General features: G+C 48.7%; 1 protein-coding gene across 2 annotated transcripts in view; it reads left to right on the top strand.

Moving 5' to 3' along the window:
- Positions 1-14,648, top strand: part of GABBR2 (gamma-aminobutyric acid type B receptor subunit 2) — a 353,289-nt gene that overhangs the window by 282,950 nt on the left and 55,691 nt on the right. For both annotated transcript variants that reach the window (XM_010977466.3, XM_031450080.2), the window contains exon 12: positions 9,685-9,792. In XM_010977466.3, coding sequence (XP_010975768.1) covers positions 9,685-9,792 — 108 coding nt within the window. The remainder of the gene's footprint in view (positions 1-9,684; positions 9,793-14,648) is intronic.

Genomic DNA, 14,648 nt, shown 5'->3' with positions numbered 1-14,648 from the left:
CGTTCCCTTAGGAAGAAACCTGTGACAATCACTAAATGGTCTGCTCAGAAGACAGCGAGGTGGGCGCCCGTGTGAGCATGCACACACACGCACGTACGCACACAGAGCTAGGGAAGCAGTTACACTTGGTTCCCATCCCCCGCTCCCTCTGACCCTTTCAGGCATCTTCCCAGCCTAGTTTCAGCAAGTCTTGCAAACAGCTCCAGCTACACCGTGCTGTCTCCCTGGACACTGTGTGGGTAGTGGAATCACCATAGCAACTTGGCCCCTGTGGGCACAGAGCTGCCTAGGAGGACCACGCTGGGCGTGGGCCAGAGCCCCAGTGCCAGGGGGATGGGAGGGCCTGTCTGCTTCCAGCTTAGGAGACTCAGGAATCCCAGTCCCTGGCAGCCCAGAGAGGGAGCTGGTGGGTGAGGAAGGGAAAAGGTACTTGCCTTCCTTGTGGAATCCTAGGCAGAAAGCCACACACGAGCATGGAAGAAGGGACGCTGCAGTGAGGACGAGAAGACCTTTGATCGAAGGTGGGCCTTTGGTCCCAGCACAGGTCTCAGCAGCTTCTGGGGTGCTCAGAGCAATCCTGGGGGTGGAGATGTTCAGCAGTGCCCTGTTAACTCCCCAATCCTGTGCCCTCATAAAACTCAGCACTCTCTGCTCTGACCTGCGAAGAGCCAGCCGCCACATGCTGCCTTCCCGTCAGTCCCCAAAACTGCCTGACAAAGGTCAGGTTCACTGTCCCCACTTCACAGGAGAGAAAACCGAAACTCTGTCACACATGCGAGCTGTCAGGACTGAGGTTTGGAACTAGCCATGTTGAACTACAAAGATGTCTGAGACATTTCATTCATTTTTTTAGGAAATATTTTTTGTTGTTGTTAGCTGGTTTATACCAGGAAAAACAGGTCAACTAAATTCTTAGGGATGTGGTCAACATTTATCCCAACCAAAATTTTTGTCCATTCATACTTTTTAAAATTGGGTTATATAGTCATTCCTTTACAGTATTCATAGGGAATTGGTTCCAAGAACCCCCGCAGCTACCAAAATCCAAGGATGTTCAAGTCTCTTATATAAAATGGTGTGATATTTGCATATAACCTACGCAGTCCTCGTGTATGCTTTAAATCATCTCTAGATTACTTACAATACCTAATACAATGTAAGTGCTATGTAAGTAGTTGTAAATCCAATGTAAATGCTATGTAAATAGTTGCTGGTGCTCCAAATCCAAGTTTTGCTTTTGGGGACTTTCTGGAATTTTTTGAAAAAATATTTTCAATTTGCTCCCTATTGGTTGAATTCGCAGATGTGGAACCCACAGGTAGGGAGACTTGACTGTAATTCATATACCATAACATTTACCCTATTAAGGTGTATATATAATTCAGTTGTCTTAGTATATCTATTCATTCATTTTTGATATGTCCCCAAAGTATATCAGAGTGCCTGGCATATAAGACAATTTCAGTTTGACTGCTCACTTTCAAATCCCAATGACACTACTTCCCAGCTATGTGACTTGAAGTTACTTACCATCTCCTCTTTAGTTTAGTTTACTCTTCTGTAAAATGGCCATAATCATAGGGTTGTGAAGATTAAATTAGATGGTACATTAAAGCACTTGGCGCCTGCCACATAGGAAGGTTCAATAAATGTTAGCCATAATCATTATGAATGAATGAATGGAATGAGTGAATGATGGGCCTACATCTGGATAATTGTGTTCACCTGTGAACACTGCTAAGCGAGGTGCTGATAGAGCAAGGTAAACTTGGCATGAAGAGGAGCCTGGAGAATTGGGGTTGGCCCTTGTTGATTGGGCGTGGGTACGTCCGTGGCAGCTCCTGGCCTTACATACCCTTGCTCTTCTAGAACTGGGTCAGGAACGGATTCAGGGCCTGCCCAAGTCAAAGCCAAGCTGCGACACCTCTGCCACCTTGAGTGTTGGAAGGGGCCTCGGGGCGGGCTGCGAGGGAGGTAAGAATGACGTGGGTGGGACCTCTGAGGGCGCGTGGACATGAGTCCCCAGTCATTGGAATCTGTCGTGAGAATTAGGAGAAGCCAGTTCAGCCCCGGGCTCAGCTTTATTTCTCATCTGCCTCTGCTTGCTGAGAATCCTGACTCTTTTATTTATTTCTCTTTTTTTTAACTTTTTATTAAAGTAAATGTAGATATACACATACACATTTCATAAGTGTATAGCTCAATGAATTGTCACAGATTGGACTCAGCTGTGAATCCAGATGAAGAAAACAGGCCATAACCAGCATCCCCGAAGCCCTTCCTGTCCCCTTCCTATCAGCACCCCCCCCCCCAAGAGTAACCACCATCCTGACTTCCACCTGCACAGACAGTGCTGCTTAGAGGGCACGTGAATCACTTGGAGCCCTTGGCTCAGATTCCTGCTAGGGCCCCAGGGGAATCCACCTTGCCCTCTAGGGGGTGCTTACCCCGGAGTGGGTCTGGGGTCTCAAAGCTGCCTCCAGGCGAAGAAGCAGATTCCAGCTCAGCAGGTGTGGGATGAATTGGAGATGCTGCAGCTCTAACAAGCTGCCAGGTGATGTGGATACTGCATCCACAGACCACAAAGTAGCGAGGTCAGGATTAGGACTCATGCTTTATTTTTGAGTTTGTCTCTCGGAGACTGATGATGTAAGAGAAATGGAAGCACCAGAACCCTTGTTCCACGAGGATCGGCTGGAGTAGGAAGAGGGATCTTGGGCCTCCACCCTGGAATCCCAGGAAGCAGGGCTGTCCCATCATAGGAGGCAGGGCTGGATTCTAGGGCCTGAAGCGCATTCTCCACCATCTGCTCACAAGAGATGTATGAATGAGCTCTGGATGGGCAGCTGCTGGAAAGGATGGAGTCGTGGCGGCCCAGACACTGATTGGGAAGCATGACGTCTTCTTCCAGCCCTCCCAGAGATGCTAGGATTTTATAACTCTGTCTCAAAAGTCAAAGGCTACCTAGGAACACTCACTGGCCTCCCAGTAAATTCAAGCCTAGTAGGAATTAGGAATTAGTGATATTTTCATTTAAATGACCATAAATATCTGTGTTTTGGTTTTTTTTGTTTTTTTTTGTTTGTTTGTTTGTTTTTTTTGCTCAGGGATTTCTTTCTGAGACAGTTGAGAGATAACCTGATGTAATAATATAGTTTGGAGGTTGTTTCAGCATGTCATCCCATGCTTTGGTGGCTGGCCATGGTAAAGTACTTTGTACTGGCCTTTTAGCTCCAGACAACAACGCCTTTCCCTCCACCTCGTAGTAATGGAGCTCTGGGGCTTGTTTTTGGATAGTCGGGGTCTTCCTTACCCATCTTCTCACTATTGATTATCTGGGGTGAACAGTCAGAATGAAACAAAAGGCCCTTTTAGGAACCCTTCTGGACAGCGGGAAAGCAGCTCACCCCGCAGCATCCAGCCAGCTGCCAGGGCTTCCTCTGCCCTCTGACTTCCTGGCCTGGGGCCCACATGCCAGAGACCTGGAGCCTGGCAGCCCCAGTCGTCCGTCAGAACAGACCTGCAAGAGAGGCTGTGTGTCCCTTTCCTGCTAGTCCCCAAAAGAGCCATGAAAGCCCTTCACTCTGCCAGGCAGGCCTTCCCAAAATCGATTGAACAAGTGGCTGAGCAGAACTATTCCGGGCATAGATTTTTCCTTCCATCTAGAGATGTGCTCTAATTGTTTTTCCCTTTTTTATAGTCGAGACTGAGATGGGCATTGCCTGGCTAAAGTTCCCCTCCCCCATGGATGCATGCCAGGGCTGTGTGAGAGGGGCCAAGAACTTTATGGCTGAAGAGAGAAAAGGAAAGCCATTAACGTTAGAAGAGTAAATATGTTCAAGACTTTGGGAGAGGAAGCGAAGTAGCTGTTTGTCTTGTGATGATAAATCAGTGGAGGCTTGTATTAGAGTCGACATTTTGGAAACAGAATCATTAGAGCCCACAGAACCTTCTAGTTGATTTGGCATCATAAGAGCTACGCGGAAGGAAGATCATCAAATGAAACGTCGCTCGGTGCTGGAAATGCCCCTATAGTACCATGACAGGGAGTCCTCCAGGCTCTGCTTAAATCCATGTGGCGATGGGGAGCTCACTACCTCACAGACAGAATATTGCATTGGGAGGAAGGGACCATCCATAAACTCAGTCTCTTTTGCCGTCCAGCACTCCAGTTCTCTGTGTGCTCTTCCTTTCCTGTGCTTGTTCGGGCTCGACTTGTACATTTTAGGTGACAAATGGTTCATTACCTCCTAAGCAAGCCCACCCAGCCCAATCACTCCTCAAACCAGAGATTTAAAGGTGGGCTGTGTAGGACCCACCTCCCAGTAGTACCATTTCATGGGAGAGGCAGGCAGGTTATCAGGTAGACATCTCAGTGTGACCAGCACAACAGAAACATGCATGAGGGCAAGGTCTCGAGGAGGAGGCAGCCATGACCTCCTTGTAAGGTCTGGGAGGGCTTCTCAGAGAAGGTGGTCCATGAGTCTGGTTTTCAGAGGACAAATGAGAATTTGTAAAGGAGTTTAGAGAGAAGATGGCATTTTGAATGGAGGAAATAGCCGGTGCCAGGCCCACAGTGTGAGCCAGTGTGATATGTGGGGACATTTAAACAGCATAGAATTTCTTGGAAGTGAAATGCTATGTGAGGAATGACAGGAGGGGTACTGTGGGGTGGGGCACACCCTGCTAAGAATCTGGAGTTCAGCCTGCAGGCTCGGTGGGGCAGTGAAGGGTTTAAATCCAGGGAGACTTGCTTAGATTTGCACTGAAGAACAGTCTCTCTGGGTGTCGGATGAGCAGGAAGCGAAGGAGAGGCGGGGAGACCAGCTGGAGAATCCCCCAGCTGTCCAGTGAACAGTGACAAGGAAGCCATGGACAAAAAGCAGATATTGATCAAGAACTCAGCCCTTTACACCACCTTCTTTCATCTCATCAGCACAACCACTCCATGAAGTCAGAGGCATTATTATTATCCCATTTCACAGATGAGGGGATCAAGGCTCAAAGAGGTCGTGTGACCTGCCCCAGGTTCACGTAGATAGTGAATGACAAAGCCAGGACCTGAACCCATGTCAGTCTGCCTCCAGAGGCCCTGCTCAAATGACAAATCTGGATGGCACCCCGGGAACACAGAGGAAGGGAGTACTCACGAGAGACAGGGGATGAGATGGCCGTGAGGCACAGCCCTGGCCACAAACAGAGCCCACCCCCGTGCTTCACAGGGAGAGACTCCAGTGCAGGGACTACCTGCAGAGGTGTAGGTGGGGTTAAGGAAGCAAACACAGGTGTTGAGGCCACCACACAGGAAGCCCTTGCCACTCCTAGGCCTGCAAAAGTAGAGAGAGGAGTGTCTCCCTGAGCCCAGACAGGGCCAGGACCGTGTGAGGGGCCCAGAGACACAGCACAGAAGCAGTGGCCACAGGGAGCACATACCCATCTTCTCTCTCCTAGCACCTGCCAGTCTCCTGATCGTGCCTTCCAGATCCAGCTGGAAGCCAGGAGGTCATGGAGCCCGAGAGGCACAGGCAAGGGGCTCCACCTGTCAGAGCATGGGAAGGGCAGAGAACTGCTCTGGGGGTGGTGCAGCAGAGGGAAATGGGCTTGGGGGCTGAATAGGAGACTGAGGGTGAGAGGAGGTTCCCAGGAGGGCTTTCAGGTCCCTAACTTAGGTGACAGGCAGATAGTGGTACCATCCCTGAGTCAGGAGGAAATGGAGCTGCTCAACAGAAGGGCTCATGGGCTCAGCTTGGGCTCTGGAGTGTGAAGGTTTTATGGGACACCTAAGTGTCACTTAGGTTTCCAGTGACAGTGGCATATCCAGGTCTGGAGCTCAGAAGTGAGGTAGGAGCTGGGGAAGAGCTAAGGGAATTATCAGCACAAAGAAAAGGATTGAAGCCTAAGGGTGGGAGTGATAACCCAGGGAGAGCCCTTTTAGGACAAAGAGGGTCCAGTACTGAACCCCAGGGTCCATTTCCATCCTAAAAAGATGGTGGAGGAGTGGAGAGAGAAATAAGACCTCCTTTTGCAGCGGCCTAGGCCAGGGATGACCCTGAGCGAGGCAGCCTGACATGGGCGGCTCTGCTGGTGGGGGTTCCACTGTCCTGCTTTCAGAATATTTCTTCTAGTGTTGTTTCATCGTTGTCTGAAGAGCTTTCTCCAAATGGGATGTGAACCACTGGGATCATCTTGTAGAAGAATATATTACAGCTTTTATTTACTTTTTATGTAGAAAAAATGGAAGAAATTAAACGGTACTAAGATTTAATACTTGGGCTGACACTGGGGCTCAGTGGGTGTGTCTAGTGGTCTCATGCAGGAGCTCTCCTGAGAACAGAGTGGTGGGTCAATCCGTGACACCAGCCAGCCACGGAGCATTGTGTCCAGGGTCCGCAAGACAGCCCCCAGTTCAGTGATTCACTAGGGCTCGGCGTATAATAGTCCTCACGGTAATGATTAATCACAGAGAAAGAACATAAAGCAAAATCAGCAAAGCAGAAAAGGCACATGGGGCGAAGTCAGGGGGAATCAGGTGCAAGCGTCCAGGAGCCTTTCCCAGTGGAGTCACACAGGACGCACTCAATTCCCCAGCAACGAATTGTGACAACACATGAAATATGTACTAGGGATGCTCACTAGACACTCAGCACCCAGGGTATTTACTGGGGGCCGGTCACCAAGGTACCTTATGCTGAGCACACAGCACGATACCGGGCTCCCAGAAGGAAGGCAGGTGTGCAGCATAAACCACACCGTTGGCACAAATCGTTTTTGTTCAGGCACAGAGCCACTCTTGTTATTGAGGGAATGGGGAAAACTCTCCCCAAATCCAAATTCTCAGACACCAGCTAGCGGGCCGACTTTGCCAGCAGGGCTTTGAAAGCTCACCTTTTCTGCCAGGGTAACTCCTTTCTGCCCAGGCGTCCTCACCCGTTCTTTGCTTTCAGTTTATGGCAACATACTGCCATGTCCAGATGCCAGGTTAAATTTGTGTTATTGTGTTTTAACTAACTTTATCTCATTGATATGATTGAGTCCTAAGGAATTTGGCCCTACAAAATAGATCAGTGGCCTGGAAATTATTACTCCAAAGAAGTCAAAGCAAATACAGTAACGTGAAGCACATTGGGGTGATACTTTATAGGAGAACATTGTCTGCCACATTATGAGGTAAAAGTAATGATGCTATTTCATTTCTTACCATCCGTTTTTAAATGTCCACCTTCTGTATATGTTCATGTTTAAAATTGTTTTTCTGATAAGAGAATATGGTCAAAACGCTTGGAGGGCATTGGCCAGAACAACCGTGGCAACCATTAGCTCTGAAAGTGTGCTGAGATCAGCGAGGAGAGTGTTCTCAGGCCGGCCAGCCCCGCCCACAGGTGTGTCCTGTCCCTCTGACCTCTGCCTCCAGGGCAGGGAAGAACCTGATTGGGGTCAAGGAGGCTGAGGAGGAGCTGGCATGATGTGAGGGAGAGAGGGCTGCACTGAGTGGCGTGGTTGAGAGAAATACCTTAAACACCCTGAGTCTCAGTTTCTTCATCTGCAAAGGGGTTTTCTCACTCAACTGATGGATTCAAAAAATCACCTTGGTGTTGGTTGTTGCTGTGGTTTTATTTGTGTGTTTCTATCATTATATACTAAGTTTCTGGCCTAGTAATACTTACTGGATGAACAGATGAACGAATAAATGAATGAATGAATGAATTAGATGATCTGTAAGGTCCTTTGCAACTCTGACAGACTAGGAAAGTGTGATCCAGTCATTGAATAAGGTCTAAATTCCCAGTAATTGTCTCCTTCCCAGTCCCTGTTCTGTTTACTTTTCTTGCATCCCTGTATTTTAATAAGAGTGATGATGTGGCCCTCCAAGACCTTCTTTAAAGTACTGTGATTCATTCTTGCCTGTCAGAAATTTTTGAAATTTAAAAAAAGAAGAAGGTTAGGTCCCCGCCTGTGCCATTGTCAGCATTCACACCTCAGATGTCTGTGTTTCTGAGCAATTGCTGTAACGCTGCTGGTCTTTCTTACGGGTTGTCCTTGCCTCTACCCAGCCAGTTCCTATTTTTACAAATCAAATGGAAAGGGAAAATGTTCTGTCTCTGGAAAGCTGGAGAGCCAAGTCACTGGAATAGAAAGGCAGGGCGAAGGGACTCCATGAAGGGAGTGTGTCTGGGAACCTCCTACCTAACCGCCCGCAGCCTGGGGCTGGACGGGGCCGGTTGAGGCCGGGCAAACCTGCTGGACTGACTCCTCTGGACACGGAGACCCTGGCTGTCTGCTCCAGCCTGGCTGTCTCTCCCTCCCATATCCCTCTTCCTGCTGTGTTCAGTGGAGGAGGCTCAGGGGCCTTTCAGAGAGAATTTAGCTCAGCAGAGCTGAGGAGAGCAGAAGAAAGACCACAGCTGAGAACTGGAGCTCACAGAGCACGCAGCCTTTTTGTCCCAGGGAGTGGGAGGCCCCAGAACTCAGTGGTGCACAGCTGAGGGCTGGGCCATGATACGGGGTCCAGCCTGGAGCTGAGGAATCTCCAGGGTCTTGGAGAGTGTCCAGACCAGCCAGTGACGTTGGAATTGGGAGAGGCTGGGGTCTGGCCAAGGGTCTGGCCAAGGTGGTAGTGCAGGTGGGGAGTAGGCACCTGGGAGGCCTCCAAGACCTAACATATGGCGGCTGGCCATCCCAGCCTGCATGAATCAGGCTGTAGGCTCCTATCAGGGCTGATCGTTCCCAGCAGCCACCGGCCCAGGGCTAGAGATCAAGGCACACTTTAGTCCTGGGGAACAGGTAAGAGCCAGATAGGACGTTAGTCGTGAGCAGGAAGCCAAGGTCTGAATGTGGGTTCAGTGGCCAGGCTGGCCTGGTGCTGAGTAACCAAACTCCTGAGGTCACGCAGAATGATAGGCCATGGGGGGCTGGGACTGGGGGCTGAGCAGTAGGACCCAGGCAACATCATTCCTGTCTTTCTCCAAAGGCCCAAGGAAACAGGCCCCTGCTGGGAGTGGGAAGGTCACAGCCCTTCCCCCTGGCCTTCCTCCTAACTGAGCCCCTCATGATGGCCATGAGCTGGGCTGGTGCAGCTGCCAGTCAGGTGTCCCCAAGGCCAGCTCTGGCCAAGTCCTGCACTGCTCTACCAGAGTGGTGGGGTTGCTAGCACTGGAGAAGAGCCATGCAGGCTTGTTGTCCTGCCCAGTCTCAGCCCCTGTGGCCCAGTGCCCTTCCCTACCCGCTGCCCACAACCCAGGAGCTGGGAGGTTCCTGGAGCCACCTGGTCTCCTAGAGACTCGGGTGAGGAGACAGAAATCAGTGATTATGTTCACCTCTGCAGGCATGTCTCCCCACATTAGAAGGCTGTCAAGGAAGGTGAGGGAAGACCAGAGAGCTGCCCTGAAACACCTTTGTGACCCCTCAGTGGTCCTGGGGGCCCTCTGTGCCTCTCTCTGTGACTGGTTCCCTCTGGGCTGTGGGCCCATCAAAGGCAGGATTTGACTCTCATGTGCCTCTGCGCCCAGGGGCCTGGGTCTGGCAAGTGGCCAGTAGAACCAAACGTCTATCAGATTGAAACGTGATTGAAGGACCATTGGTGCTGGTAAAACTCTACAGTATGTAAAGTAGAGCAACACCATTTAGAGTCCCCTTGTTGGAGCCACCTGGGAGATGTTAATGCCTCTGTTTTCTCACGGCCTCTAGGTCAGGACCTGGATTCTCACCGTTGGCTACACAACCGCCTTTGGGGCAATGTTTGCAAAGACATGGAGGGTCCACGCCATCTTCAAAAATGTGAAAATGAAGAAGAAGGTAATCCTGCCTTCTATTGCAGGGTGTTTATAATGTTCAATTTGTATTTATTTAATGAAGATTTGTTAGGCACCTACTATGTGCCAGGCACTGGGCTATTTGCTTTGGATTCAAGCTACACACAACCTTCCCCACCTCCCGACTCCCACCCCCAACACCTTCAGGCTCCTGGGGAGATCAGACAGCTAACAAAGCATTTACAATGCAAGATGATAGGGGCTGGTTGGGTGTATATGGGGGAAACTGGGGTACAGCACTCAGGGAAGGCTTCCTGTAGGAAGTGATGGCTATGCTAAGACCTGGAGGGTGACTGAGAGGCAGAGGCTGGGGAGTTTTCAAGCCCCGTAGAGGGAACTGTGTGCACGGAGGCTTAGGGGAGGGGATGGGGGTGTTCACGGGGCACAGGGTTTGTGGAGACAGAGTACAAGAGGGGGCTTCAGGGAAAGGCAGGAGGTACGGAATCTCAACTTTAACTTATGGGCAATGAAGAGCCCTTGAAAGAGGAGAGTAGAAACAGGGCAGAGGCCTGATTTAATGCTTCCACTTTCGAAGAGGCCCTAGAGGACAGGAGCCCTCTGCCTTCGTGGGGGAGGAAAGCATTTGCCACCCGTGTGGTTGGCTCTAACCATCGTGTTGATTAAGCTTGACTCTTAGGATGTAGTCATAGCGAAACTTTCTCCAAACTGTCATTTTAACCCTTCTGGTGGCTGGTGCTCTTTTTCCCTTGCTCCTGGTTAAAAATTCAGGCAAGTCTAATGGCTTTGAGGTCCTTTGGTCAACAACTAATATATGTGGAGTCCATCGTAATATTCAAAATGGGTGAAATACTTCCCCAGTTGGCCATTTGTGGCTCCTTTCCCAGGCACATGGCAGTTCCCCAACTCCTGGGCTCCCTGGTCCCCCCAGCTTGTCTTGGACACAGCTCTCCCTCAGCTGGGCCCACATCCGGTGCTCAGGAAACACTCCGACATCCTTCGCTCCTATAAACTCAGGGACTGTGGTTGGTCCCACTGGAGCAGCTTTGCCTCTTCTGCTCCACCCGGGGCTCCATTTAGAGGGAGGAAAGAGCCCAGCTCTGCCACCCCACTGCCTGTGCTCACCTGGAAGGCCCTCCCCTCGCTGGGCCTCAGCAGCATTTGTGACAACTCCTTCCTGTCTGTAAGATGAGGAGCCTGGCCACCTAGTCCTTCTCAGACCTGACTGCACTTTATAATCAAATGGGAGCTTTTAAAAACTGCAAGTAACCCAGCTCAGGCCAGCTGAAACCACATCTCCCTGGCTAGAGCTGAGCATCAGGAGTTATTAGACTTCCCCAGGGGACTCTAATATGCAGCCAGGGTGGAAGACCTGTGGTCTAGATCAGAGCTACTCAGAGTGCGGGCTGGACCAGCAGGATCATGGGCATCACCTGGAAGCTTGTTAGAAATGCAAATTTTTAGGACCCACCCCAGCCCTAAGAATCAGATCCTGGGGTGGAGCCCCGAAACATGTGTTTTCACCAGCCCTCTCTGTGAAGCTGATGCTAGCCAAAGTTTGACAGGCACCAGCTCACTTCTGGGGCCCCTCCCAGTCTGCGGCTCTGGTTAGAGATGCTCGGCTATTTATGACAACTCCATCCTGGGTTTGAAGAATCAGTGTTGTTTCTTCTGTGTCAGTATGTGGTTCATGCATATCATTTTCAGTAATGAAGGACCGGCCTTTATGTTCCATTACTTACGTGATCACTAAGCCAGAACACTTGGATTCTTCGGTAACAATTGACAAAGCGTGCTGGGGAAGACTTTAGGAGTTCAGTTGTCTGAAAGCCCCATGGGAGTTGGAGCTGTGATGTGGCCACAGCCGCTGCATTGCCTGAGCCGAGGGGACTCCACCCCCAGGGTGTCTGGGCAAAGTGAGAGCCCAGGGAGGTCGTGGGCCCAGGCGTCCAGGGAGGGGGCCTGTCTGAGAAACTGCTTTGAGTACAACAGAAAGGCTTTGAGTGCAAGATTTGGTCACCAGTTCAGTCTGTGGTGAAGATGATTTAAGCCAGAGGAACACACATTCCGGTGTGAGACACTTTTTGCTCTAGGCTTTCCAGTTATTCCAGGAACAGCCTTGTGGCCCTACAGCGGAGTATCGTTTATCAACCAAATTAGAGGAGGTTAAGAGTGTAGAAGAGAGATTTATACCTTACACAGATCAAAAATTCAAGTCCAGGAACCAGATGGTTTTGAAAGAGTTGTGGCAGTTGTGGGACAAAACTAGGATTGAATTCTCCATGACTCCAACCTTTTATATAGCCAGGATTGGTTTTTACTGTCATTACTTTGTTTTATTATTTTTTAAATTTAGACTTTTTTTTAAATGGGCCCCTTAATTTTTTTTTCTGACACATACAAGATTTACCTAAATTTGTAAATGCGATCACACACTTTTTTTTTCATAGTCTTTTTATCTTTTTCTTCCTTCCCTGGCTTCCACCTCGTTTTCCCTCCACCTACGATGTCACACCCTTCCCAGACACACATACACAAACTTCACCCCATATGGCTACATTTTAAAAGACATTAAAAGAAAAGAAGCCCATTAAAGGAAGTATTGACATGTGGTGACTTAATGCTTCCAAATTCAATGTTTTTATAGTATGTTACCATTTTTTCCTAAAGACCAATTATAAAATCTTGAATTGAGAAGCCCCACTACTATAGTATTTATTCTGCCTCTTATATTTACTAGAACCAAATTGAAAGTTTGAGAGAGAGCAGTAACTCGGAGATGAGGTCTTCCCTTCTGGGGACAGGTGTTTTTTTTGAGGACAAAGAAAGCTCACTACAAGTATGACTTGATACTGTTGCAGACAGTAACATGGGACTGTCCCCTCGGACTTTCATCCAGACTCAGCTTCAGGAAAATGCTGAGAGAGCACCATCATCTGACTGATGGCAGGAAGGCAGGGCCGCTGTGCTGAACGAACAACTCTAGGGGGCACCATTCACACTGTATTCCCTCTGGAATGGCGTCCCTGAAAGTAGGCAGTTAGCTGGTCCTAGTAGGAGGGCAGTCTGGATCAGTCAAAATATCTGAAGCTTTTTGAAGAGAAAAAGAAATGCTCTTTTCTCAAAACAAGATGTCAGCCAATTTTTCCTATAAAGAGTCAGATAGTAAATATGCTCAGCGTTACAGGCCATACAGCCTCTGTCACAACCACGTAACTGCTGTTGTGGAACGAAAGCAGAGACAAATACATAAACGAATGGCTTTGACTGTGTTCCAATAAAGCTTTATTTACAAAGTCAAAAGTAGGTCATATCTGTAGTTTGCTGATCCCTGCTCAGAAACAACCATGGGAAGTGACATTTAGTAATAATAGCTGACATTTGTTGAACAGTAATCATAAGCCAGGCTCTGATAATCTAATGTGATTTGTGTGGTCATCTTCCCCATTTTGGAGATGAGGAAACTGGCTCAGAGGGATTAGGAACCTTACCTAAGGTCACACAGCTAAGTCAGTAGGAGTCAAACTCAGATCTGATTCCAGAAGCTGGTGCTTAATCATTCCTGATGTCTTCACTCCCATCTCTCATTCAGTGAGAATGGAGCACTAGTAACTTCCTAGCCCCAGAGAGAGAACTGAGTTTCATGGCTTTGTTGTGCACTGACACAATGGAGAAAAGTTCATGCAGCTCTTGAAGAGAAAGCTGAAAGATAAGGAGGGAACTCAGGGAAGCTGAGGTGAGACTAGAGAGATGACCTTGCCTAATTTGGGGATTCTCTGGTGCTCAGACTTTGTATGATCAGATCAGTGCTGTTTTTTAAATTTAAAATTTTAGATCTTTTTTAAAAGATTACTTCAAGTCACCTCTCCTTGACATTGCACTGTGTATATGCATGCAATATTTGTTTAATTATTCATTATTAGTCTTCCCCCTTTTATGCATGCTCCATGGCAGGGTGTTTATGTTTTGCCCACTGTTGCATCCCTAGTGCCTAGAACAGAACTTAATTCAGAGGAGGCACTCAATAAATTGTTCCTGTGATTAATAAGTCAAATGTGATTCATAACTACTTAGCCTAAATTTGTTTAGTCACAAACACTGGCCAAGTGTCAGGCTTTGGAAATTTGATGTGTCCTCTCTTCTCAGGCTCTTCCCACCTTGGATCCGTCTGTATGATGTTTAGCCCTGAATCTAGTAGAGCTGAGGTGCAATATCACACTTTGCCCCTAGATGTCACTGTCCTGCACATAAACAAAGAATCAGAAATTGGGAAAACCCAAGTAATGACAGCCAAACAGCTACCATTTGTTGAGCATCTTCTCTGTGCTGGACATTGTACTAAATGCCTTCCATACATCATCTCATTTTACTCTTATACCAGCTCTGCAGCTTAGGGCTCCCTGGCTCCACTTTTCGAGGAGGAGATAAGTCCAGCAAAGTTATATAGCGTGCTCAGGATCACATTTGACAAGAACTGGGATTAGAAGGAGCCCAAAACTGTGTTCTTTTTTTGCACCATGCTTAGAGCTTACATGAGCCTCCCCCAACTACCTTCCACTCCTTGCCATTGTACAAATCAAAAATGCAGAATGAGAGAGGAAGTGATCACACACAGGTCACAAGGGATGCAAACAGGACTCCAATCCAGGTCCACATAATCCCAGATCCTGTCTTTCTAGTCACATGCTACCTCAGGCTTCAGACTTGAGCCTTAAAACTGGGAGGACTTGGCTTTATCACACTTACCAGAGGGAAGTTTAAAGGCCAGCTGTGCCGTGGGTGCCTTCCCTATTCAGGCAGCAGGGGTCAAGGTGCTGCATCTACCTCCCCTGTAGATGACTCACTGAGTGTGCCCACCTCATGTTTCTCAGCCCCTCCCTC

This window comes from Camelus dromedarius, chromosome 10 (genome assembly GCF_036321535.1).
Source record: "Camelus dromedarius isolate mCamDro1 chromosome 10, mCamDro1.pat, whole genome shotgun sequence".
In the NCBI taxonomy this organism is placed as follows: Eukaryota; Metazoa; Chordata; class Mammalia; order Artiodactyla; family Camelidae; genus Camelus; species Camelus dromedarius.
The sequence above is the reverse complement of the archived record's forward strand: the minus strand, read 5'-3'. Positions and strand labels throughout refer to the sequence as shown.